Raw genomic sequence first — 26,859 nt, forward strand, 5'->3', positions numbered from 1 at the left:
TACCATGCAAGTAGTAGTACATAAAAGCGATATTTCATTGATCATGAATAGTTACACTGGCATTCCATGCATCTGAACATTAGCTGACATTTAAACAAAGAGCGAACCACAATCACTTGATCGCCGGAGCTTTGCAGAGAGGCAAGGTCACTTCAAGCCGCAGCATATGGGAAGAGGGGAAGAGAGTCAGTCAGGCAAGGTCACTTCATCTTCAAAGTTCAAGGGGCAAGATCTCAACAGTAACTCCTTCATGTGCACCAACTTCATTCATTGTCTTTTGCTATTCTTCCATGCTCCATGGCCACCATAATATTACTTCAGATTGAAGAGCACCGGTCCTATGCACATCCCGAAATAAAATATGACTCAAATAACCTAGGACGAATGGAGAAATTAATAAATTAACAGTTAAACTAAAACACAATAAATCTGAAATGAAGGTTGAAAGAAAGTTGAGTGGAATAGAAGACCTTGAGATGCAAGGAGCAGATGAATGGATGTTATTAGCAACTGAGGAGATGCAGTGACAGATTAGTACTGCTGGTCAGACCCTCTTCGTGAACCTCGTTCTTAAAGCTCTCCATTGTTTCCTCGTCACCACGAAAATATACAGTAAGTCGAAGGCTCTCATTACCAAGCTCCTCTTGTTCCGCCAATCTTCTCATTGCGGAAATGCTCGAAGATGCGCTGCAACATCTCAAATAAATATGTTCGAGCGTTGCTATTTCTCCTATTCCTGAAGGGAGCTCAATCAATTTACACAAATCTTCTAGACGAAGATATTCTAGGACTGGAAAATGGGAGCTGTCAGCATTCCAACAAACTAAATCACCACAACCATCAATAATCAAGGTTTTCAAGTGACAGAATTTGCCCTCAACAGGCGTCCAAACAGATCCAATGACTGAATTTTGAATCAGTGAAAGCTTTTCAAGATTAGGCAATGATCCAACCATCATTGTCAACTCTTCCCAATCGACACCACAATTAATTAAAAGCAGCACCCGAAGAGAACTTGGGAAAGTGAGGCTCGTAGCAAACTCACGCCACTTGGAATTGCCATCGAACGCCAATGCTAGGTTTTGCAGCTGATGGAAGCAGACAAGATTGTGGGGACAATAATACCAACTTACTTCATCACAATAGGATAACTCTAGTTGTCTCACATTGGGGATTCTCTTGCAAACCTCTTCACTAAGCCTGAAATTCTCCACTTTCGAAAGTGTGTTTAGATTTCTCATAACCATGCGATTTGCTTCATCCACAGGAAGAGGATCAATGAGACAAATCATGTCGACCTCAATCTGCCTAAGCTGTAGCATCTCCCAAATCACATAAGGTGCAATTACTTTTGATTGATTTGGTACATAAATTGTTAATATTTGCAGATTCCAAAGCAATGATATTGACGAGGGAAGATAATAAAGAATCCGGCGAGGGATATAAACAAGACTCACATTAAGATACCTCAAGTTTACTTGCTGAAAAATAGACTCACTTATGAATGTCGTAGCAACGTTACTCAACGTTTTCAACAATTTCAAGTCATTCAGCTTGTTTATACCGTGACGACCTCCATTGCATATCAGACAACGGACTGGGGCATCCGTGGTTATTGTTTCACGATTCACCTTTCCACTGGATAATACCCGACGCTCCCTAATTATGCTTCGTGAAGTTTCAACCACTGATAAAAACTCCTCTTTCTTGGCAGTTTGTAGGCACAATTCTCTTACTATATCATGTACTCTAAATATATATAAGTCTCTCTTATGGTCCAAGCTATCCATTAATATGAGATTTCTCATATGAAGATCCCATAAATAATCCGCTGCAACCTCTTCCAATATGCGAATATCAAAATGTTCTATACATCCTTCAGCGATCCAAAGTTTAAGAACAACCTGCCCGTAAATCGCTTCATCTTCTGGAAATGCTCCAAGGAGTAGGAAACATGGCTTTAGATGAGCAGGCAAGTACCGATAACTCAAAGATAATACATTCAAGCATTGCTCATCAATCCCTGAAGTATACAAAATTGATTGTGCAACATTCTCCCAGTAGTCTAGATCCGTTGGGGACTTCCTGAGATGGCCTCCGACAACAATAATTGCTAGGGGAAGTCCTTTGCACCGTGCAACTATCTTCTTTGCAGTCTCCTCCAACTCAGGAGGGCAACCTTGTTGCTCTGCAAATGCATTTTGACAAAATAGATGCCAACTATTGGCCTCATCCAGAAAACTCATTGCAACACAATAATCTCCCAAGTGATAAGCTACATCTGCAAGCCTAGTAGTCACCACAACTCGGCTTCCATTGTTTGTATCTGGAAACAAGGATTTCACATGCATATCATCCCAGGCTTTGCGGTTCCACATATCATCAAGAACAATCAAATACCTTTGTCCGAATAAACACTTGTATAACTTTTCTCGCATCTCATCAACAGTTCCACTAGTGGATCGTCTCAGACAAGACAAGAGTTGTGACAAGATTTTGTGAATGCTATACTCTTGAGATATTGTTGCCCAGAGGCAAACATCAAAGTGTTGCACTATACATGGATGCTGAAATGCATTTATGGAAAGAGTAGTCTTACCGATTCCCCCCATGCCTTGGATAGGGATGACTCGTCGACTCAAGGGACCTCTGATGAGCAGATGCAGAAGTTGAAGTAAGATATCATCAAATCCGACCATGGAAGAGGTGAGAAGAGGCGTTGACTGTGTGGATGATGATGATGATGATGATGGATATGTGGACGGCTCTAACAATCCACTTTGCAAACTCACGATTGATGCCTTTCTCCTCATGTAATCCATACCTCTGGTTGCTTTGTGCAGATCCAGCAGGAAACGAGATGATCGCGTCTTTCCACAACGGATATGATGCACCATATGTGCTTTGAACACATCTTCTGCCATTTGAGCTGCGCGTGCAATTCGCATCTCTAAAGCTTCTGCTGTTTCTCTCCTGGCACCATGGGAATTGTCGTAGCTTTCCATGAAATCGATCAGGAAAGAAACATTATCTGAAAGGGATTCAATTTGTTCTTTCTCAAAGGGAAATGTATGGTTGGGGTGATTGTCGATAAGGAGTATATTATTTTGGAGAGAAACTAGAGCTGCGAAAGCTGCAGCCATGGATGGATCTCAGATTTCTGGTCTTTTTTGAGAAAAGATTTCTGGCGGTTTATTTGATGAGATTACAAAATGACAGTAGCATAGCTTGTTTAGCAAATAAGTAGTCAATTATGAACCACTAATTATTTCATATCCATCCATCTCATGTTTAGCAGGTTTCTTTCTCCCATGTTTTGAACTACGTTGGACTTCTTGACCCGGATTGACCCACCAAAATCTACTTTTCAAATGGAATTGCGATGATTTGTAATCCACTCAATGGGAAAGAACGATGAGATGAATATTATTTGAAGGGCAAAGTAGTCATTACATTTGACCTAAAATTTTGGGCCCTTCCATTTGTCTAATTTTTTTTTTTCGTATATTAAGTTTGTGACCTTTTAGTCTCCAATATATTATTTTGATATATTTTAGTTCCAAACAAGAACAAATGTAAAAGACCAAAAAAGTTAAAAACTTCATTAATTTTTTTTTTTTTTCGTATATTAAGTTTGTGACCTTTGAGTCTCCAATATATTATTTTGATATATTTTAGTTCCAAACAAGAACAAATGTAAAAGACCAAAAAAGTTAAAAACTTCATTAATTTTTTCTATCAACTTTCTCTTACAATTTTTTTAAATAACTTAATCCACTTAATATGGACGATGGGAGTATTTTTAAAAGTACATCGTTGTTCTAAAGGCTCATACATTGAACACCTTTAACCAATTTTTAAGCCCAACATAAAATATTTGAATTAATTTAAAAGGAACTTCAAGTTGTAATCCAATTTTTTTGGGGAAACTCATCTTTGAAAGATGCGTATCTTTTTTCTTTTGTTTTTGAGTTGTCGAAAAAGTATAATAATATGATTCCAATTATTGATTCCACTTAGCCGGCAGGTCACTGTCAATTAGGCTTTTAGACCGATTTGATAGCACAAATTATTTTTGCTTTTGGCCCGTTAGAATACAAATAATTTCATTTGTTTCAGATCAATAATTTAATGGACTCTATTCATGCGGGCCTCATTTTGTCAGTGTAACTGATTTAATAAAATAACCATTTTAATAAACATAAGAATTAGGTACTGATATTCTAAAAAAATTGCTGATATTTTCTGAAACATACTCGCATATAACATAATTTTGTTAATATATTAAGAGTAGAGTAGAAATATCACACAAATTATTAAGCATGTTTGTCTACATATTTATTACTCATATCCACATAAAATAACCACATTTTGTCTTTTCGGATGTCTGTGTAAAATAATTTCATTTCAACAGTTATTTTATATATTATTTATTTATTCTCTTTCTCTTTTATATTATCAATTTTTCATTAAAACTCGTGCAGTTCAAACGATGGACTTTTTTTCTGTAGACAGAGGAAGTATTATATATATATATACAAATAATATGCCATATTAAGATAGAGAGTGAAGTCATTTTCGCAGTAGTGATGTTGCTCTTCACATGGCTTTCGAGGCGACCCGGCAACCACCTCGTCTACTATCTGAATCCGATCCTCAGTAGGTCGGATCCGAAAGAGCGTTTCCGGGTCAGCCACAACCCGTTAGCTTGGATTAAGGAGGCCGTCTCCTCCACTGAGGCTGATGTCATCAGACATTTCGGCATCACTGGTATTTCGCAATTGATTGTCCCATTTATTTGTATTTAGAGGAAATTGTGTATGACGTGGAAGGCTAAATCCATTATTTATTTGCCATTTTGTATACATATCAAAAGCCTTTAATTTTAGTAGGGCCTCCGTCTCAAAAAGTTCGTCACTTATTTTCATTTATGTCCATTCTATAAAATTTGTCACATTTAACTTTTTATCATTTTGGTTTCCAAATAATCACACATAATATTTCCTCGAATCTAAATCAATTGAATAGTAAACAACATAACATAATGATAATATAATTCATTATTTTAAAATTCCGAGACCAACCGAACTTCATGATTTTTGTGGCAATTTTCCCAAAAACTTTATTAAGAAAAAAATCAGAAAAGAAGTTTCAAATAAACTATCAGTGTCATCTAGTAATAATTGTTGCATGATACTACATAACACTTAATTCTACTTAGCTTACTTCCAATTTATAGACAAGATCTTCTAACATTCATGGTTCATGAAGAAATGAAAATAGTGGCACGTGGAGATAATGAAACTCAACTTTAACAATCTTTCATTTTTGCCTTTCTTCACAAATACACCAAACGATCCATATTATTTACGGAAAATTGAATTATTTCATTAATTCTAGTCGTGCGACTCCTGTCTAATAAATAAAAACATGAAATGTACAAAATCGTAAGAATTGTTGAAACAGTAGTTAATGGTACAATAAAATTAATTCGTGCTGTTTAAAGAATTATACTCATAAGACCAATAAAGCTAAGGTTTGCCAAATTCAACGAAAGTGCTAATTCAACGATCTTAAATAAGACATGGAAATGGAAATCCATAAATTTCATATTTTGCTCTAGATCATTTAATTCCTCGGTATTTATTAGCCTGTGAAGTACTCCCTCCGTCCCTCAAAGTTTGTCCCAATTTAATCTGGCACGGGTTTTAAAAAATTGTTTGACTTTATATTAATTGGAATGGTGTAGTGGAATAAGGGTCCCACATTGAGAAGATTGAGAGATGTATTTAATGTCTATTTTTAGAAAGATTCCAATTTGGACAAATTTTATGGGACGGACAAAAATGGTAAATTGGGAGGACAGATGGAGTAGTACACTAATTGTTATAGTAGCAGTCATTTTTTTGTTTAGACTCGGATGTACACTAATTATTATAGTAGCAGGCCATGAAAATATACACTAGTTCAAGTTCTATTTTTCATCGATGCAAGATATTGAATTTTTTAATTTTTTTGTCTATCAGCGCATCACTGGTCTAGTAAATAACAGAACGGCAGCCCTCGGTTATGGCCATTTGTGGTAGCCACGTATTGGTATCTTTCGTTGCATACAAACTCCTATGGCGAGCATACAAATATGTGGCTGACATGAGGGCCGAAGCCCTCGTGTCGCCCCATTTGAAGAATGAACAATTTGCTGCCCTAGTCCGAGACATACCTGCCCCTGAAGAAGGCCAAACTCAAATGGAACAAGTCCATTCCTATTTCATGGGAATCTATCCAGACACATACTACAAGTCCATGGTTCTCTTCTCACAAACAACACAAAGGTAAATTAGCGTGCATGTGCTGGCCTAGTGATAGAGTGCATATATTGTAACTTGTGTCCCAGTAAATCCTGAGAGGGGCAGAAGGATGCGGCCGCCCTCGAGTGAGAAATATATTGTTTTAGTACTATTAATTTCGCCCCTCCAAAATTGTATTTTGGATCTGTCACTGAACGCTTTCGTCTCAGGCCAACAAAATTTAAAAAGAGTTTGAACGATACAGAGAGAAGCTTAAGGGTGCAGAGGCCGGTGGAACGAGGCCGACTACTAGAACCGGGTTCATGGGGCTTATAGGTCAAAAGGTGGATACAATAGAGTATTACGATAATATGATAAGAGAGCTAGTACCAAAGCTAGAATCCGAGCAGAAGGTGACCCTCAGAGACAAACACCTCTCCGCAGCTATCGTTTTCTTCACCAGCAGGGCAGAAGCAGCCGCGGCCGCGCAGAGCCTACACGAAACGATGGTGGACCACTGGACCGTGGTGGAGGCCCCCGAGCCACGCCAGCTGCTATGGAGCAACCTGTCCAAGAACTTCTACGTACGAGAGAGTGAGTGATTCGGCAGTATCTCATCTACTCCATAGTGTTGGCCACCATCATCTTCTAAATAGGACGTTGGCAGTTCCAGGAGATATGAAGTATGGGAAAAGATTCCCTGATGATATGCTGATTCTTACCATCGTCCTATGCTATTCCGTCATGGCGCCCATGATTCTTCTCTTTGGAGTGATGTATTTCGCTTTGGGATTTCTCGTTAAATCATACTCCCTTCGTCCATAAATAAATGCTCCAATTTGACTCAGCACGAATTATAAAAAATTATAAGAGAAAACAAACAGAAAAAAAGGTTACTAGTAGTGAATTTTAACTTGATTGTTTTTTTGCTACTTTACATTTTTTAGTATAAGACAATTGACGTGTGAATATCTCAATAATATTGTATGTATCAACAGGTGCTCAGAGTGTACGTGCCCTCGTACAAGAGTTATGGGCGGATGTGACCGCACATGTACAACCGCATCATGGCGACGTTGATCCTGTTTCAGGTGACGATGGTGTGCTACTTGAGCGCGAAAAGGTTCTATTGGATTGAATAATTGGATTCATTGAGTTTTTTTTTTTTCTGATACATTGTACCTGAGTTTATATAGAACTCTAGACATAAATGTTTCTAGGAACTATACTACATAATAAATGTTATTCTATTTTCCAACATTTCTAGGAACTCATGTATCATTTTACCAATACTCTTGGAACTCATGTTCTCTCTTTTCAACACTCCCCCTCAAGTTGGTTAACGGGATTCCCGATATCCAACTTGCCAAGGACTTCTGCAAAATTCCTTGCTCCTACTGCTTTTGTCAGAATGTCTGCGAGTTGGTCTCTAGATCGAATAAATGGGAACTCAATAATTCCTTCTTCAATTTTCTCTTTGATGAAATGTCTGTCTATTTCAACATGCTTTGTCCGATCATGTTGGACTGGATTTTCTGCGATACTGATTGCAGCTTTATTATCACAGAAAATTTGACACGTCTTCTGTGACAAAAAACCTAGTTCACCCATCAATCTTCTAAGCCACAGTACCTCAGTTAATCCATGTCTGATCCCTCTAAATTCTGCCTCTGCACTTGATAATGCCACGACCTTCTGCTTCTTGCTTTTCCATGTAACAAGATTTCCTCCAACAAATGTGAAGTACCCTGAAGTGGATCTTCTGTCTACTGGGTTTCCAGCCCAATCGGCGTCTGTAAATCCATGGATATCCAGATGTTCACTCTGTCTGAACATTATTCCATAATCAAAGGTACCTTTGAGATACCGAACAACTCGCAGTGCCGCTTCAAGATGGTCGCTTTGGGGTCGGTGCATGAATTGACTTATCACACTTACTGCATATGCTATGTCTGGTCTGGTGTGTGAAAGATAAATCAATTTTCCGACTAACCTTTGATATCTTTCTCTATCGGCAAGTTGAGCTCCTTCTGTGATTTGAAGTCCATGATTAACTGCGATTGGTGTGTCTGCAGGTTTACAATCCATCATGCCAGTTTCTGCCAGAAGATCCAACGTGTATTTTTTCTGATTTATAAAGATTCCTTCCTTTGATCTCAAGACCTCGACTCCCAGAAAGTACTTAAGTGCCCCCAGATCTTTCATTTCGAATTCCTTGGCCAAATTCTTCTTGAGCTCTTCTATTTCATCGGAGTCATCTCCTGTAATAATCATGTCATCAACATAGATTATCAGACATGTAAGCTTGCCCCCCTTTTTCTTCATGAATAGTGTGTGATCTGCATTGCTTTGTTGATAATCATACTTCTTCATTGCTTCTGTGAATCTTCCAAACCATGCTCTAGGAGACTGTTTTAAGCCATACAAGGTTTTCTTCAAATGACATACTTCCCCGTCTTTAAAGTCTTCTTCGAAACCTGGAGGGGCCTCCATGTAAACTTCTTTCTTCAATTCGCCATGTAAGAAAGCATTAGTTACATCAAACTGGTGAAGAGGCCAGTCTTTACTTGCTGCAATAGAAAGTAATACTCGGACAGTATTCATTTTTGCCACGGGCGAGAATGTCTCAGAGTAATCCACTCCATATGTCTGGGTATACCCTTTAGCCACAAGGCGAGCCTTATATCTCTCGATGGACCCGTCTGGTCTTCGTTTGATAGTAAAAACCCATCTGCAACCTACAGTCCGTTTTCCCTTTGGAAGTTGACACTTTTTCCATGTTTTATTCCTCTCCAGGGCTTTTAGTTCTACCATCATTGCGTCCCTCCAATGCTTGATTTTTAATGCTTCCTTTACTGTTTGTGGAATTTCCTCTTCTCCATAGAGGGCTGCTTCAAATGCCCTGGCCAGCTTGGTTAAGTTTGCTCTTGCCACACTTCCTACTGGATATTTTGACCTCCTGCTCGTTCTTTCAGGTGAGTACCGTTTGGGTGGAATACCACGAGTACTTCGGATAGGTCGAATGTACTGTCCGGTGTCTTCATCTATAATCTCTATCTCTCCTCCTTCTGTAACAACATTGTCAGTACCAACATTAACAGAGTTCTCAAGATTGGTTACCTCAGATATCGGAACGGGTACTGTTGGGGTGTCACCTAGTTCCATAGGTTGGGTCGTGTTCGTGGCATGCTCGGCGACAGATGTAGCTGGCTCTGGTAGTCCTTCGGTAGAGGAGTGATTATTCGGCATAGGCAGCCAACTTATCGAGTCAATTATATTTATTTCCTTCTCCCCCTGACTTGGAAGTTGGGTGGCGTAAAAGAATTCAGTTTCTAAGAAAGTGCAATTCATTGTGGTGATAACTTGGCGGGTTTTTGGATTATAGCACCTATAGCCTTTCTGATGAGCCCCATACCCAATGAAAACACACTTATCTGCACAGGGTGAGAATTTGTTGCGCTCATGTTTGGGGATATGGACAAAGACCGAACAACCGAAGATGCGAGGTTCGAGGGACATGGCAGGAGGTATTTTAGACATGGTTGATAATTTTTGGAGGGGGTTTTTAAGGTCGAGAATTTTGGTGGGGAGACGATTGAGGAGATATACAGATGTGGCTATGGCTTCGGGCCAGAAAAAATTTGGGACTTTGGAATCAAGGATAAGGGCTCGGGTTATGTTTAGAATTGCACGATTTTTTCTCTCAGCTACCCCGTTTTGTTCCGGAGTGTAGGCACAGGATGTTTGATGGATAAGACCTTTTTCAGCGCAAAAATCTCTCATTTTAGTGTTGACATACTCTCCCCCATTATCGGATCTAAGGACCTTAATTTTGGTTTGAAATTGAGTAAGAATCATAGTATAGAAATCAGAAAATTTTGAAAAAACATCCGATTTATTCCTAAGAAAATATACCCAAGTCATGCGAGTACAATCATCAATAAAAAGGACAAAATATCGAAAACCATTTCCCCCAACCACTGGCGATGGGCCCCACACATCCGAATGTATTAAGGAAAAAACAGAGTCAACACGAGTATTACTAGATTTAAACGATTGTCTATGACTTTTTGCCAAAATACATGTCTGACACTCAAAAGTCAAGTTCTTAAGAGAATTTGGAAATAAAATATTTAAATAACTCACGGAAGGATGTCCTAACCGCCTATGCCATAACCACATCTCTAGTTCCTTAGGTCTTTGAGCCAACATTCCTCTGCCAGTTTGAGCTACCCCGTCCACATAATATAACCCATGGTATTCAGTGCCACGCCCAATCGTCGTCCCCGTCCGAATATCCTGTAGAAAACAACATTCAGGTTGCATTAGGAGTCTGCAGTTAAGTTCTCGTGTTACATGAGAGACAGACATCAATTTTTGTGATAACGTGGGAACATAGAGACAATTAGAAATTTTCAAAGTTGGGGATATTTGAATAGTTCCCGCTCCTTCAACCGGGACAAGATCTCCCCCAGCCGTCTCAATATAAATTCTTTTTGACTTCTTTAGTTCCCCAAAATCCGCCCTATCATATGACATAGTGTCTGTTGCTCCACAATCAAATATCCATCCTCTCTCATCCTTAACTTCAGATTTTTTGACTTGACAAGCCATAGAAATATCATTTAGGACCGAAAAACGATTCCTACATTCTATGTGGGGTGGTTTTTGAGCATAAGTATGAATCAAGGGTCTGTTTTGCAAATTTTGGGAAGCATGGGGTCTATTTTCTAAAGAACTCATTTTTGGGGTTGGAATGTGAGAGAGTGAGGAAATAAAAGGGTTTGGGGGCAAAGCCCCAAACCCTTTACCTTCAATTGATCGGGTGAAAGAAGCCCTTGCCGCCTCTTCAACTTTCTCGCCTCCTCCACTCGCTCCCCACCAGCCGCCTGCCGTCAAGCTCTCCACCGGCCGGCTGCCGCCGTTCCCGGCGCCGGAGGCCTCCTGGCCGCCCGCTGGGACAGCGTTTCCGTCCACTCCTTCTCGCCCCACAGCAACCTTTCCTTTGCCGGTATTGTTCCGGTTTGCTTTATGGCCGTCTTCCCACCATTCTGGGAAACCAACGAGCTTGAAGCACGTCTCCTTGGTGTGTTTGTTCATCCCACAATGTGTGCAATAAAGCTTTGACTTGTCTGATCCCCTCCGATTGTTGGAGTTTCCTCGCGGTGGTAGCCCCGATGAGCCTTGGTAAGGCGGCTGGGTGCCTCGGAATTGGGGTTGCGGTGATGGGTGTCTTGCTCCGAACCCACCGCCTATTCCCGAATCTAGGGCTTGTGCGGTTGGTTTCCAAATTCCTTCTCTGGACTCTTCTTCCTTTACTCTTCCGAACGCTTCTTCTGCGGTTGGTTCGGGCTTTTCCTTTAGAAGCTCTCTTCGGAGCCCATTGTGTCTCTCGTTCAACCCGGAGAGGAATTGGTATAATCTCTTCGTCTCGAGTTCCTTTTTGTATGTGTTGATTGCTATTTCACAGCAATTGTAGGGACAAGGCTTCCGGTTGTCCATTCCTACCCAAAGGTTCTGGAGTTCGCTCCAATAGGCTTCGAGGGAGTCGTTCCCTTGTTGGAGTTTGTTGGTTCTATCCTCCAAGTCATACACTTGGACTGGATCGATTCTGGTCCCAAACGTAGTTGTAAGGCTCCGCCACATCGCCTTGGCAGTTTGGTGTTGAGCAAACTGTAACACGAGTCGTGGCTCCATGTTGTTGATGAGCCACGAGAAAACTGTGAAGTCGGATGCTTGCCACTGCTGGAACTTTGGATCATTTGTTTCGGGGGAAGCCTTCTCTCCTTCGATGTGGTCGAGTTTCTCTCGACTTCCAATTGCAACGCGCATCAACTTCGACCAAACAGGGAAGTTTGTCCCATCTAGTTTGATTCCGATTGATACGGTTTCGATTGTTTTGTTGGCCATTGAGGATTGTAAACTCACTTGATCTTTTGTTGTTGGTTTTGCAGCAGGAGCTGAAATTGGTATGGCTGATTGGTTTGGGAGGTGTATGGAACAATGATGAGAGAAATTCTGAGTTCCAAAGAACTAATTTTGAAAAGGTTCTAGGATCGTTTTTTTTCTGCTCTTGATACCATATTGGATTGAATAATTGGATTCATTGAGTTTTTTTTTTTTCTGATACATTGTACCTGAGTTTATATAGAACTCTAGACATAAATGTTTCTAGGAACTATACTACATAATAAATGTTATTCTATTTTCCAACATTTCTAGGAACTCATGTATCATTTTACCAATACTCTTGGAACTCATGTTCTCTCTTTTCAACAGGTTCGTCTACACTCTGTTTGTAGCGCTGCTTCGTATCTTGAGCCTCCTCTTCGCCTTTGTCTGCATGACCAAGTATTGTCGATTCTTCAAGACGACAGCGCTCAATGATGCATGCCGGGAGCTCAAGGAGCCTCCCGACATGAAGGCATGTTCAGGTCGAACGTCCCGCCCTGTCTAAGATCGGAGGATCAGTTTGACGATGGTCTGTCACGGCCAATTTCTGTGGTTTGATCTGTGGAAATGTGAATCATCGTATGCGTCATATTTTTCCTCCACTAGGTTTGTTGTTCCACTCAGTTTCCTAACTTTATGTATCAAATCTTAATTAAATAATCCCTTTGTTCCTTATAAATTCCCCACTCAGTATGAATTTCAAAAAATACTCCTCACGTTCTATAATAGGAGTCATATTTGTCGTGAGCACAAATTTTAAGAAATGTAAAAAATAGTGAGTTGAAAAAGTTAGTGGAATATGTGGTGAATAGTTACGCATGAAATTCTATACATCTCAACAGAAGCTAACATTCAAACAAAGAGTGAAATCACTATCAAATGATCGCCTGGGCTTTTGCCGAGGGCGCAGAAGTTCTGGCCGGGGAAAAGCCACGCCATATGCAGTCGGGTGAAATTGGAAACATATTGCGGCAGCATATGGGAAGAGAAGAAGAGAGTTGGTCAGGCAAGCTCACGTCATCTTCATGGGGCGATATCTCAACAGTAACTCCTTCATGTCCAGGAACTTCATTTACACTCATCATTGTCCTTTGCTCCATAATATTGCTTCAGATTGAAGAGCACGGCTCCTAGGCATGGCCGAAATGAAATATAAAGACTTAAATAACATGGGACAAATGGAAAAAGAATTATTTTATAAATGAAGGGTGAAAGAAAGTTGAGTGGAATAGAAGACCTTGAAATGCAAGGAGCATATGTGAATGGATGTTATTAGGAACTGAGGAGATGCAGTGACAGATTTGTACTGCTGGTGAGACCCTCTTCTTGAACCTCCTTCTTGAAGCTCTCCATTGTTTCCTCGTCACCCCGAAAATATACAGCAAGTCGAAGGCTTTCATTAGCAAGCTCCTCTTGTTGGAGTACTTGACACACAAAATATAGGAACACTCAACAAAGATGATTTATGGAGGATAAGTATTTATAGATTTCTCACAAAAGGATTACAAACTACACACAAAGTGCTTCAGCACTACAAAGCTTTCTTCTCTCTTCCTCACTTGAGCTACGGTTCTTATGATTGATTGATATTACAATAAACTACTACACCCCTATTTATACATATTCAAATATAATAAAATAGTCAACTATTGCTAGCTACTATACACATCTCCATTACGTGGCTCATTAGCTTAATTAGGAAGATATTGCATGTAATCCACTAGTTCCACCGCCTGATAGAAGTTGATGAGGTAGATAGGTCGTGTCATCCTCATTACCATGAAGAATTCCAAGGATTACACCACTTATGATAAGGTGGTGATGCAGCAGCTTCATCACCAATGCTTAATTGTGAAGTAATTGAGTTAATAATTTCAACATCCTCCCTTAAGCTCAATTCTTCACGGTTTTCATCCCGAGCATAAATTTCAATCTTCTAAAAACATCGTTCTTTAGCGGCTTCGTAAATATGTCTGCAATCTGATCCTGTGACTTGCAGTATACTAACTCCACATCATTTTGGTTCACGTGCTCCCGAATGAAATGATAACGAGTATCGATATGCTTACTTCTTTCGTGGAACACCGGATTCTTTGCAAGTGCTATTGCAGATTTATTATCAACACGTATCTCCGTCGGGCCTTGTTGCGCGAATCCCAGAAAACTTAGTAAATTTCTCAACCAAATGCAATGGCACACCGTTGAACTTGCTGCAACATACTCGGCTTCACAGGTTGAGAGTGTTACTATAGCTTGCTTCTTGGACGACCAAGTGAAGGCAGCATCTCCAATATAAAAACAGTAGCCAGTAGTGCTTTTTCTTTCATCTAAGTCTCTTCCCCAATCGCTATCCGAATAACCAATAAGCTCAACATCTTGATTAGAGGGATAGAGCATACCTTCATTCAGCGTACCTTTAATATAGCGTAAAATCCTCTTGGCTGCATTCAAATGAGACTGTGACGGCGTTTCCATGTACCTGCTAATTAGTCCAACTCCATAGAGAATATCGGGCCTAGTGCACGTTAGATATCGTAGACTTCCAACCAGGCTTTTGAAGTAAGTTGGATCTACCTCTGATTCACCATCATGCTTCCTCAATTCTTGACCAATCTCCACGGGAGTATTAACGGGATTGCAAGACTCCATTTTGAACTTCTCCAAGATTTGTTTTGCAAATGAACTTTGAGAGATAAATATCCCATCTTCCTTTTGCACTACCTCAATTCCCAGAAAATGTGCCATCAAGCCAATGTCCGTCATCTCGAACTCCTTGATCATGCTCTTTGCAAAACTTTTCGAACAGATCGGATGTGAACTCGCCACCTTGGTCGGATCTGAGAACTTTAATATAGTGTCCACTCTGTCTTTCAACAAGAATTTTGAACTCTTTGAAAATATCAAACACCTCGGATTTCCTTTTCAAGAAATATATCCAAGTCTTTCTGGAATAATCATCAATGAAAGTCAAAAAGGTTTCAGAGGACCACATACGTCTGTATGAACGATCTCCAACGGGCGTGATGCTCTCCATCTCATTTCTTTAGAGAAGCTTGGCCTATGATGTTTGCCAAGTATGCAACCTTCGCAAACTTCTTCAGGATGATCAATATGCGGCAAACCTTTCACCATATTCTTTGTAGACAGCAGCTTCAAACCACCAAAATTAAGATGTCCAAGACGCAAATGCCATAACCACGATTCATCTTTAACAATAGCATTCATGCACTTCAACATATCATGTTTCACATTCAATGCAAATAATCTATTTTTGGACATCTTCACACAGGCAACCAAATTACCACGAGCATCATTGATAGTAAGGCGAGAATTCTTGATACTAACATCAAATCCTTTCTCCAGCAATTGACCAAGACTCAAAATATTACTTTTCATGGCAGGCACATAATAGACGTCATATATAAAACCATGATTTCCATTCTTCAGCTTAATCAGGATGTTACCTTTTCCTTGAACAGCAACTTTTGAGGAATCTCCAAAGGTCACGTCCCCATAAGATGTCTCTTTCAGCTCCACGAAGAGTTCTTTATTCCCGCACATGTGATTGCTTGCTCAAGTGTCCAAGTACCACATGCTGCACTGGTCACCTTCAAGTCCTTTGTGAATAAAAAAGAGAGGTTGAAGTTACCTGCTCATTATCATCTCCACCATCGGCATAATTGACTTGTTGATTGGTCCTGGTATTTTCGACTATTGGACACTCATAACTGTAATGCCCGAATTCGTGACAAGTATAGCACTCGACATTTGCTTTATCAAACCCTTGTTGATTGTAGGATTGAGAATAACCGCCTCTATACTGACCTCTTCCTCGTCCTCGTTGTCCATAAGAATTTCGACCTCTGCCTCGATAGGTGAAATAGTGTCGTCCTCCCTTGTTTTGATAATTCTGGCCTCGTCCTCCTTGGCTATGGTAATTCTGTCCACGTCCTCCATCATACTGGTAATTTTGGCCGCGTCCTCCTCGACCACGATAACCTCGACCTCGGCCTCGGTTGTATCCACCACGTGATGTCCCAGGCGCAGACTTCTTATCTTCTTGGATTGACATCTTCGCTTGTAGCATATGCTCAAGTGCCGGAGTGGTCTTTTTCTTCATGCGTTGCTCGTGGACTTCCAAGCTGCTCTGCAACTGGTCGATGGACATGGTGTTGAGATCTTTTGATTCGTCAATAGCAGCAACAACGTGCTCAAATTTCGACGTCAAGGAACGAAGAATTTTCTCTATGACACGAACATCTTCAATGTTCTCCCCTTGCCTTTTCATTTGATTCACAATAACTAATGTTCTTGTGAAGTAGTCTGAAATGCTCTCCGCTTCAGACATGGCCAAACTTTCGAACTCGCCACGTAGGATCTGCAGTCGAACTCGTATCGCCTTATCAACGCCGGTGAAAGCATTCTTCAGAATCTCCCAGGCTTGTTTTGACGTGGTGGCGGCACTTACTTTCTCGAACGTGGTTTCATCAATACCTTGATAGATATTGAATAACGCCTTCTTGTCTCGTTTCCTAGCGTCTCTGAGGGCGTTCCTCTGGTTGTTCGTCAGGGCATCTTCGGCTTCTTGGGAGGCAGGTTCGGTGTAGCCGTCTTGAACAATATCCCACAACTCTTGTGATTGCAACAAGACTCGCATCTGAATACTCCAATTTCCATAATTGTGTTTCTCCAATTTGGGAATTTGGGGCTGGACCATGTTCAACGTTGCCGCCATAGGTAGGATTGAGTGGCTCTGATACCAGATTTGTTGGAGTATTTGACACACAAAATATAGGAACACTCAACAAAGATGATTTATGGAGGATAAGTATTTATAGATTTCTCACAAAAAGATTACAAACTACACACAAAGTGCTTCAGCACTACAAAGCTTTCTTCTCTCTTCCTCACTTGAGCTACGGTTCTTATGATTGATTGATATTACAATAAACTACTACACCCCTATTTATACATATTCAAATATAATAAAATAGTCAACTATTGCTAGCTACTATACACATCTCCATTACGTGGCTCATTAGCTTAATTAGGAAGATATTGCATGTAATCCACTAGTTCCACCGCCTGATAGAAGTTGATGAGGTAGATAGGTCGTGTCATCCTCACCATGAAGAATTCCAAGGATTACACCACTTATGATAAGGTGGTGATGCAGCAGCTTCATCACCAATTGAAGTAATTGAGTTAATAATTTCAACACCTCTTGCTCCGCCAATGTTCTCATTGCTGAAATGGTCGAAGATGCACTACAAAATCTCAAAGCAATATATTTATATCACAACAACTCGGCTTCCATTGTTTGTTTCCGGAAACAAGGATTTCACATTTATATCATACCAAGCTTTGAGGTTCCACATATCATCTAGAACAATCAAATACCTTTGCCCGAATAAACTCTTGTATAACCTTATTCGCATCTCATCAACAGTTCCACTAGTGGATCCTCTCAGACAAGACAAGAGTTGTGCCAAAATTTTGTGAATGCTATAATCTTGAGATATTGTTGCCCAAAGGCAAACATCAAAGTGTTGCACGATACATGGATGTTGAAATGCATTTAAGGCAAGAGTAGTCTTACCAATTCCCCCCATGCCTTGGATGGGGATGACTCGTCGACTCAAGGGACCTCTGATGAGCAGATGCAGAAGTTGAAGTAAGATATCATCAAATCCGACCATGGAAGAGGTGAGAAGAAGCGTTGACTTTGTGGATGATGATGATGATGAATTTGTGGAAGGCTCCAACAATCCACTTTGCGAACTCACGATTGATGCCTTTCTCCTCATGTAGTCCATTCCTTGGGTTGCTTTCTGCAGATCCAGCAGGAAACGAGTTGATCGCTTCTTTCCACAACGGATCTGATGCACCATATGTGCTTCGATCACATCTTTTGCCACTTGAGCTGCGCATGCAATTCGCATCTCTAAAGCTTCTGCTGTTTCTCTTCTGGCACCATGGGAGTTGTCGTAGCTTTTCATGAAATCGATCAGGAACCAGACAATATCCCAAAGGGATTCAATCTGTTCGACCTCAAAGGTAGAGTTGGGGTGACTGAGGATAAGGAGTAGATTATTTTGAAGAGAAAACTAGAGCTCCGAAAGCTGCTGCCATCATGGATCTTTGATTTGTTTCTGGTATTTTTTTTGAGAGAATATGGAGAATGAGAAGCTTGTTTATTTGATGATATTATAAAATGACCTCAACATGGCTTGTCCAGCAAATAGTCATCTAACACAGCTGCGGTAGTGAGTTTAGAATTATTTTTGAGGAAGAAAACAATGTTCTACTTCTTTTATTTTTAACTGTATTATTAATGAAATGTGCCAAAATGTGTGGGCCTATTATTAGAGTAAATTGGCTCCTTGACGTAACAGGTTTATTTTGTTAAATAAATAAGGTTAGTCATAGGGGTGGCACGGTATACCCCACCGAAAATGTCATACCACTTACCGTATCGCAAATTGCTGTATGAGAAAATGCCATACCCAGTGGCGGATCCAGGTGGGGTCGAGTTGGGTCGGCCGACCCCACCACTCAGCCCTGGAGGCCTGGAGTGCCGCCGGTAAGCTCCTTTCTTCGACATCCAACCCTACGGCGTTCACGTCTCCGCCCCTACCTCACGCGGTGTGAGATAAGACCGAGCAGACAGAAATAAAGGAAGTGAGACAGGACGAACTCCGGAATCTGGCGGCGGCATCAAGGTGGAGACGGCAGATGTCGAGAATGGAGAAATGTTGAGAATTCAGAAATGGCTTTCAGTTTTTTTTCGCCGAAGAGAGAGAAAAGAAATGGGTTTGGCGATACGGGTGAGGAGAGAGAAGGGAGTTATCATTATTATTTTTTCTTCACATTTGATTATCTTAATTAATTCTTTTATGATATGGGGCGAGATTTGATTTATATTGGATTTGTTTTGCGATTATTTAATTAATTCATCAACGATGATGTACTTTACTAAATTTAAAAGGTTAGAGAGATCTTGAATTATGTACTCCATCTAATTGTAAAATGGCCTTTTGAATTTTTCTTTTTTATTTGTATTAATTGTTAGAAGTCCATTAAATGTATATTCTCATTTAATAATTTTAATTAATGTTAAGTATTTTTTTTATATATCACTAAATAAACTTATCTAATATAAACACATAGGAGTACTTATATGAAGTAAATATTTCTTGATTTTTTCTAATTTCAGTTTTATAATTTAAAATTTCAACCTTATTATTCATATTCAAATTTTTTTAACTTTTAAAAATTTGAAATGTTACAGAAAAAGTATACTCATTTCACCCATCATAAGCGACTCGTATTTTATTTTTGGATGTCCCTAATAATGTAAGTCATCTTTTCATTCGTAAAATATAACATAATTACTCGGCTTCTCTTTTTATTGTCCACTGAATTTTCTAGGGGACTGCCTTTAGCTCAATACCCCGTTTCTTCCTATGATGTCTGTACGTCCCTAGAACTTTCCTTGTTCTCCAGAGTGAGGAGGCTTGGCCGTCTTTCGTAGTTTTGGCCATGGTTGTAGCTGCATCGTATATAGCTCTTGCAGCTTTCCTCATTGATCTCTCCTCTCTCCACTCTGGTTCTTCTTCTTCGTGGCTACACCCCTCAGGTTGGTCGATCACTGGAGTCGGTTCTTCTTCCAGTGTACTTCCTTCTTCCACCATGGGTGTGAATTCTTCCACCTTTTCTTCTGGCGCCTGCACTGCGTCTAATTGGAGATAGAGTGATGTGTTGTCGGCTTCCTCACCACACCCGATGGCCTCTTCAGTCAACCGAAGCTCATCGTATTCCTCCTCTATGATTTCCTTTGATGCATTATCTTTAGGAGGTGTGGTTGGCGACTTCTCCTCATCTGCTTCCATCTCCTTAGTTTCATTTTCTTCAGGTAGTGCCTCTGACTTCACTTCAGCTTCAGCTGGTTCTCTCTCTTCAGCTCTCTTCACTCCTTCATTCACCTCTGCACCTCCATTCACCGCAGATCCGGCTCTATTTTCTTTCACCTCTTTGATCATTTCGGCTGACAGAGTCACTTGTCTGATCATGTCGTCCATGTGGGACTGCTGCTCCTCATAAGTGTGTTACATCTCCCTAATCATTTCGGCTTCTGATTTCGTGCAACTCCGGACGTCCTGTTGGGATGCAGTCATCTTCTCAGTCTCCCCCGCTACAAAGTTTGCATTATGATTCCCCTCGAATGTTGGTTTAAAAATCTGCTGAGGTTGAGGCTGGTGATGAGGTTGATCTGGACAAGTTTGGTCTAGGTAGGATTGGTTGTATAAAGGGTGAGGGTTGGGGAAGTCAGGTTGGCATGTAGGTGGGTAGGATTCATAACTTTGATATCTAGAGTAGGGTTAGTAGCTTGGATCTTCCATTGACCAGGTGGGTGTTTGGGTAGAGATTGGGTAGGATTCTATATAGGCTTGGAAACTATGATGTTCATCTGCCCTGTTCCATTCTCCCCCATATGAATGTTCCTGTTGATACACACCTGCTTGGCTTTTAGGTTTCCAGCTCTCGTTTGTGTTCCAGGAATTCCCGTAATCTGGAGGTGGTTAACCTGCTCAGCTCGGAAGTGGGCTTGACTAGGGATGGTTGGGCGTTGGCTGGACTGGATCATTGATTGGAGGGCTTATTCCAGCTTGTCAATTCGGCTCTCCATTAGATTGTCCTTGTCGTTTGTGGGAGTACTTTTTTCCTGCAATGAGGGCCTTTCTGCATCCTCGTACTCCCTCCTGGCAGTTAACAACTTCTCTAGGACAATCTTGGCCTGACTCAGTTTCAATTTGTAGAAGCTTCCTCCACTTGATGAGTTCACCAAATCCTTGCTCTTAGCATCCATTCCATCATAAAATTTGGAGTATACCTCCACTTCCTTCAGGTTGTGATTCGGACAGGCCTCCAGAAAGCTCTGATATCTGTCCCAATATTTGCCCAAGCTCTCACCATACCCTTGGGTGGCCTCCCTGATTTCCCTTCATCGTGTAGTTGTGATTGATGCTGGAATGTAGTGGTTTAGGAACTCTATTTTGAATTATGCCCAGGTGTTGATGCTGTTGGGCTCCAAACCTCTAAACCATGCATCTGCTTCAATCTTCAGAGAGAGGTGGATGACCAGCTTGAGATCTTCCTCACTTGACCCCTCTGGCCTCTTCTGCACCCTGCAAATTTTATCAAACTCATGAAGAAATTTAATCGGGTCCTCGGCATCAGTCCCCAAGAAGATAAGTAAGATGGTAAGCACTTCTGGGTCCATGTACATAGCTCTCTGCCCCTTTTTCATAGATATGGTAGATAATGGTTCAGCCACAGAGTAGGCATAGATCGAACCTATCTCCGGATCTTCCAACTGCGCACCCTCCATTGTGGCTTCTTCTTGTGTCTCCTCTTGGTCTGGGGTGGCTATCACTTCCAGTGAGTTCACCAAGGTGGTGTCCTCACTCTCTTCACAGCAGGCCCCTAAGTTAGTTGTTGGTGGAGTGGGAATTGATTCCTCTCGGGCATCTTGTGGCTCCACTCCTTCTGCTTTTTGCCTCTTTGACTCAGTGCCTTCGAACTGGGGTAAACAAAAAGAAACAAAAAGTTTATTTATAAAATTTAAACTAAAACTTTTTCCTAAAACTTGAGACGCTATGCCCATCTAAATGTCTTTTGGCATTGGCAGTCCTTGGGCTAGCACCAGAATGAAAGTTGATCAGTACTCATAGACAAGGTTGTTGATCTTCTCCTGCTGCCTGAGCTATCTCAAAAAACTGCAAACAGAAACAAAGAAACAAAGAAGACATTAAAAATATTTACACCCAAGGTATCTCACAACAAGTTACCCCTTGCACCATCATCCCCGGCAACGGCGCCATTTTGAACGGTCGCCCTTTCCGACGTGATCAAGCTAGCCTATTCCAGCCTGTTTCATCTACAAAATGCGGGTGAGTGGATCCGGTAGAGGTTTGGGCTGATCAAGCTGAGTGACTCTGACTTGAGCGAGAGGAAATGAGAGGTTGGAAGGGAAGCGACGTCAAAAACCTTAACACACTAATACTAATAACTAGTATAGGGAAATAAGGATCGATCTCACAGAGATAAAGCGGTTTGAAATGTTTGTGTGATACGGCTTGGGGCTTGGTTGCTGTCACGCTTTACTTTAGGGGTTAGGTTAAGTATCTACTGGTGCGGAAAAGAAAAGAACTAACTAAGCTGGTCAACTAAACTACCTAATGGATCAACTCAGAAAACATTACTATAAAAAGGAAAACAGCATAATCGGGTTTGTCAAACCCCTGCAAAACTGTACAAAAAGCAAAATTAACTTTAACATAATCGTCTTCTTCAATGGATCAGCGTAAAGAAAATAGAGCAGCAACAGATCTGAAAAGCTGAAGAAGACGAAACACTACAAAACACATAAAACTTAAAAATTACTTCTACGATCTAAGCTACGACAACGTAAAAACAAGAACTACGGCTAAAGCATGCAGAAACGAAAAGAAAGCACGTAGATCTAAAAGGAAAATGAGGACTGAAACAGAAAACAACATATCTAAGCTAAGACTCAAAAGAAAACATAAAACAGAAAACAGATCTAAGCATTAAAACATAAAACAAGCACGAAGCTAAGGAAACGACACAGAAACTTCAAATTAAATTAAAACAAAACAGGAACAAGCGTCGATTACATAAGCAGGAAACAGAACTAAGCTAAGAAAGCAGAAAATTATTTCATCACCCCTTCTCAAAGTGGAATTACAAAATAGAACTTTAAATTGTACGCGAAAAGCAAGGAAAACATCTAACTACCAGCTACTCTAAACGGAACCAAGTGTGTGCAGATATTTGAAAGCTTGGAAATGAAGAGAACCTTGATTTCAGTTCTGGAAGAGAGCTAGAAATCCTACCTACTCTAAAGAGAACCCACCTAAACTACTAAGCAAGAAAAATAATGTGGGGGAACTCCCTTCTCTTAGCGTGCAAGACTCCTTTATAGGAAGACGTAGGGCTCTGATCCCTAGGTACCACCCCTGAAGTGACACTTTTGCCCTTCACACCTTAGATGGAGTTCGTATTCTACTCTCCAGTACAAGGTTGGCTGGCTCCGATTGGAATGTGACTTGATCAGCTCAAAAGCCGCCTCTTTTCTCTTCTTTTCCGAACTTTTGCTTTCGCCCTTTGAATTGATGTGATCTTCGTTTTCCGGCGAAATCTACACACATCTGGCTCAAAAAGGGTCGTTAGTTTGCTGAATTCAGTGCGGTTTTGCTATAAAACACATGCATGAAACGGGCCTAATCAGTGTGTTGTAGGCCTTGCACTGCATTTCTTGCAGCCTCCCTCTCTCCTTCTCATCAACCTTGGGCTTCTTCTCATCACTACCATCACTATCCTTCTTTTCACTCAGAATATCTCATAGCCCTTGTTGCATCAAGATGACCTTCATCTTCAGCCTTCACATGCCAAAGTCATTCTTACAAGTGAATTTCTCCACCTCGAACTTGGTTGTGGACATTTCTCGAACATATGATGAGCAATGGCCAAGATCGGCTTAGAAACGGAGCTCGTGAAATAGGAGACATCTTGCAGCGGTGAGAGGCAACGTCACTTCAAGCCGCAGCATATAGGAAGAGGGGAAGACGGTCAGGCAAGGTCACTTCATTTTCAAAGTTCAAGGGGCAAGATCTCAACAGTAACTCCTTCATGTGCACCAACTTCATTCATTGTCCTTTGCTATTCTTCCATGCTCCATGGCCACCATAATATTATTTCAGATTGAAGAACACCGGTCCTATGCACATCCCGAAATCAAAATACACTCAAATAACCTGAGACGAATAGAGTAATTAAAAATTTTAATAATTAAACTAAAACACAATAAATTTGAAATGAAGGTTGAAAGAAAGTTGAGTGGCATAGAAGACCTTGAGATGCAAGGAGCAGATGACGGAAGTTATTAGGAACTGATGAGATGCAGAGAAAGATTAGTACTGCTGGTGAGACCCTCTTCTTCAACCTCGTTCTTGAAGCTCTCCATTGCTTCCTCGCCACCCCGAAAATGTATAGTAAGTCGAAGGCTCTCATTACCAAGCTCCTCTTGCTCCGCCAATGTTCTCATTGCGGAAATGCTCGAAGATGTGCTGCAAAATCTCAACTCAATATCTTCAAGCGTTGCTATTTCTCCTATGCCTGATGGGAACTCAATCAATTTACACAAATCTTCTAGAAGAAGTTCTTGGAGGACTGGAAAATGGGAGTTGTCAGCATTCCAACAAACTAAATCACTACAACCATCAATAGTCAAGGCTTTCAAATGACAGAATTTGCCCTCAACAGGGGTCCAAACAGATCCAATGACTGAATTTTGTAGCAATGAAAGCTTTACAAGATGGGGCAATGATCCAACCATCATTGTCAACTCTTCCCAATCAACACCACAACCAATTAAACTCAGCACCCGAAGAGAACTTGGGAAAGTGAGGCTCGTAGCAAACTCATGCCACTTAGAATTGCCATCAAACTGCAATACAAGGCTTTCCAGCTGTTGGAAACAGCCAAGATTGCGGGGACAGTAATACCAACTTACTTCACCACAATAGGATAACCGTAGTTCTCTGACATTGGGGATTCTCTTGCAAACCTCTTCACTAAGCCTGAAATTCTCCACTTTCGAAAGTGTGTATAGACTTCTCATAGCCATGTGATTTGCATTATCCACGGGAAGAGGATCAATGAGACAAATCATGTCGACCTCAATCTGCCTAAGCTGTAGCATCTCCCAAATCTCATAAGGTGCAATTACTTTTGATTGATTTGGTAAAATAATTGTTAATATTTGTAGATTCCAAAGCAATGATATCGACGAGGGAAGATAATAAAGAAACCGGCGAGGGATATAAACAAGATTGACATTTAGATACCGCAAGTTAACTTGCTGAAAAATCGACTCACTTATGAATGTCGTAAAAACGTTACTCACTGTTCTCAACATTTTCAAGTCATTCAGATTGTTTATACCGTAACGACCTCCGTTGCATATCAGACAACGGACTGGGGCATCCGTGGTTATTGATTCATGATTCACCACTCCATTGATTAAAACCCGACGCTCCCTAGTTATGCCTCGTGAAGTTTCAAACACTGATAAAAACTCCTCTTTCTTGGCAGTTTGTAGGCACAATTCTCTTACTAGATCATGTACTTTAAATGTATATATGTCTCCCTTATAGTCCGAACTATCCACTAATATGAGATTTCTCATATGAAGATCCCGTAAATAATACGCTGCATCATCTTCCAATCTGGTATCATGAAAATGTTGTATAAATCCTTCAGCGATCCAAAGCTTAATAACATCCTGCGCATTAATCTGTTCATCTTCTGGAAATGATCCAAGGAGTAGGAAACATGGCTTTCGATCAGCAGGCAAGTATCTATAACTCAAAGATAATACATTCAAGCATTGCTCATTGCTATCTGTAGAATGCAAAATTGATTGTGCAACATTCTCCCAGTAGACTAGAGTCATTGGAGACTTCCTGAGAATCCCTCCAACAACAACAATTGCTAGGGGAAGTCCTTTGCATCGTGCAACTATCATCTTTGCAGTCTTCTCCAACTCAGGAGGGCAACATCCTTGCTGCTCTGCAAATGCATTTTGACAAAATAGATGCCAACTATTTTCCTCATCCAAAAAACCCATTGCAACACAATAACCGCCCAAGTGATTGGCTACATTCGCATTCCTAGTTGTCACAACAACTCGGCTTCCATTGTTTGTATCCGGAAACAATGATTTCACATTCATATCATCCCAGGCTTTGAGGTTCCACATATCATCTAGAACAATCAAATACCTTAGCCCGAATAAACTCTTGTATAACCTTTCTCGCAGCTCATCAACAGTTCCACTAGAGGATCCCCTCACACAAGACAAGAGTTGTGCCAAAATTTTGTGAATGCTATAATCTTGAGATATTGTAGCCCAAAGGCAAACATCAAAGTGTTGCACGATATATGGATGTTTAAATGCATTTATGGCAAGAGTAGTCTTACCGATTCCCCCCATGCCTTTGATGGGGATGACTCGTCGACTCAAGGGACCTCTGGTGAGCAGATGCAGAAGTTGAAGTAAGATATCATCAAATCCGACCATGGATGAGGTGAGAAGAGGCGTTGACTTTGTGGATGATGATGAATTTGTGGACGGCTCCAACAATCCACTTTGCGAACTTGCGATTAATGCCTTTCTCCTCATGTATTCCATTCCTTGGGTTGCTTTATGCAGATCCAGCAGGAAACGAGATAATCGCGTCTTTCCACGACGGATCTGATGCACCACATGTGCTTCGATCACATCTTCTGCCTCTTGAGCTGCACGCTTAATTCGCATCTCTAAAGCTTCTGCTGTCTCTCTTCTGGCACCATGCGAATTGTCGTAGCTTTTCATGAAATCGATCAGGAACGAGACAATATCCCAAAGGGATTCAAACTGTTCGACCTCAAAGGTATAGTTGGGGTGATTGTGGATAAGGCGGAGATTATTTTGAAGAGAAACTAGAGCTGCGAAAGCTGCTGCCATCGATGGATCTCTGATTTGTTTCTGGTA

At 40.8% G+C, this 26,859-nt stretch overlaps 4 protein-coding genes, 1 long non-coding RNA gene and 1 pseudogene across 6 annotated transcripts; 2 read left to right on the forward strand and 4 right to left on the reverse strand.

Moving 5' to 3' along the window:
• LOC125194233 (putative late blight resistance protein homolog R1B-16) lies at positions 1-3,168 on the reverse strand. 2 transcript variants are annotated; one of them, XM_048092345.2, is made up of 2 exons: positions 471-3,168; positions 1-338 (listed from the first exon to the last, which is right to left on the reverse strand). In XM_048092345.2, the coding sequence occupies exon 1, from the start codon at positions 3,141-3,143 to the stop codon at positions 504-506; it is 2,640 nt and encodes an 879-aa protein (XP_047948302.2). In that variant the 5' UTR covers positions 3,144-3,168; the 3' UTR covers positions 1-338; positions 471-503. The 2 variants fall into 2 exon arrangements, with proteins under 2 accessions (XP_047948302.2, XP_047948301.2); XM_048092344.2 differs by having other exon boundaries at positions 1-375.
• Positions 1-26,859, reverse strand: LOC125193813 (putative late blight resistance protein homolog R1B-12). Its single transcript, XM_089057478.1, has 2 exons — positions 24,176-26,859; positions 1-338 (listed from the first exon to the last, which is right to left on the reverse strand). Exon 1 carries the CDS (start codon positions 26,830-26,832, stop codon positions 24,208-24,210), a length of 2,625 nt encoding a protein of 874 aa, XP_088913604.1. The 5' UTR covers positions 26,833-26,859; the 3' UTR covers positions 1-338; positions 24,176-24,207.
• LOC148929475 (hyperosmolality-gated Ca2+ permeable channel 3.1 pseudogene) lies at positions 4,590-6,954 on the forward strand (annotated as a pseudogene).
• Positions 10,451-12,119, reverse strand: LOC148929476 (uncharacterized). The gene is made up of 2 exons (XM_089057483.1): positions 11,099-12,119; positions 10,451-10,586 (listed from the first exon to the last, which is right to left on the reverse strand). Exons 1-2 carry the CDS (start codon positions 12,117-12,119, stop codon positions 10,549-10,551), a joined length of 1,059 nt encoding a protein of 352 aa, XP_088913609.1. The 3' UTR covers positions 10,451-10,548.
• LOC148929477 (uncharacterized) lies at positions 12,161-12,965 on the forward strand. Its single transcript, XR_016129005.1, has 2 exons — positions 12,161-12,334; positions 12,567-12,965. It is a non-coding gene; the product is annotated as an uncharacterized LOC148929477 (long non-coding RNA).
• Positions 15,850-16,974, reverse strand: LOC148929478 (uncharacterized). Its single transcript, XM_089056862.1, has one exon. It carries the CDS (start codon positions 16,972-16,974, stop codon positions 15,850-15,852), a length of 1,125 nt encoding a protein of 374 aa, XP_088912988.1.

The sequence above is a fragment of the Salvia hispanica genome, chromosome 4, assembly GCF_029641045.1.
Source record: "Salvia hispanica isolate PSC_SH4W2 chromosome 4, Shi_PSC_v1, whole genome shotgun sequence".
NCBI classification, from domain to species: domain Eukaryota; kingdom Viridiplantae; phylum Streptophyta; class Magnoliopsida; order Lamiales; family Lamiaceae; genus Salvia; species Salvia hispanica.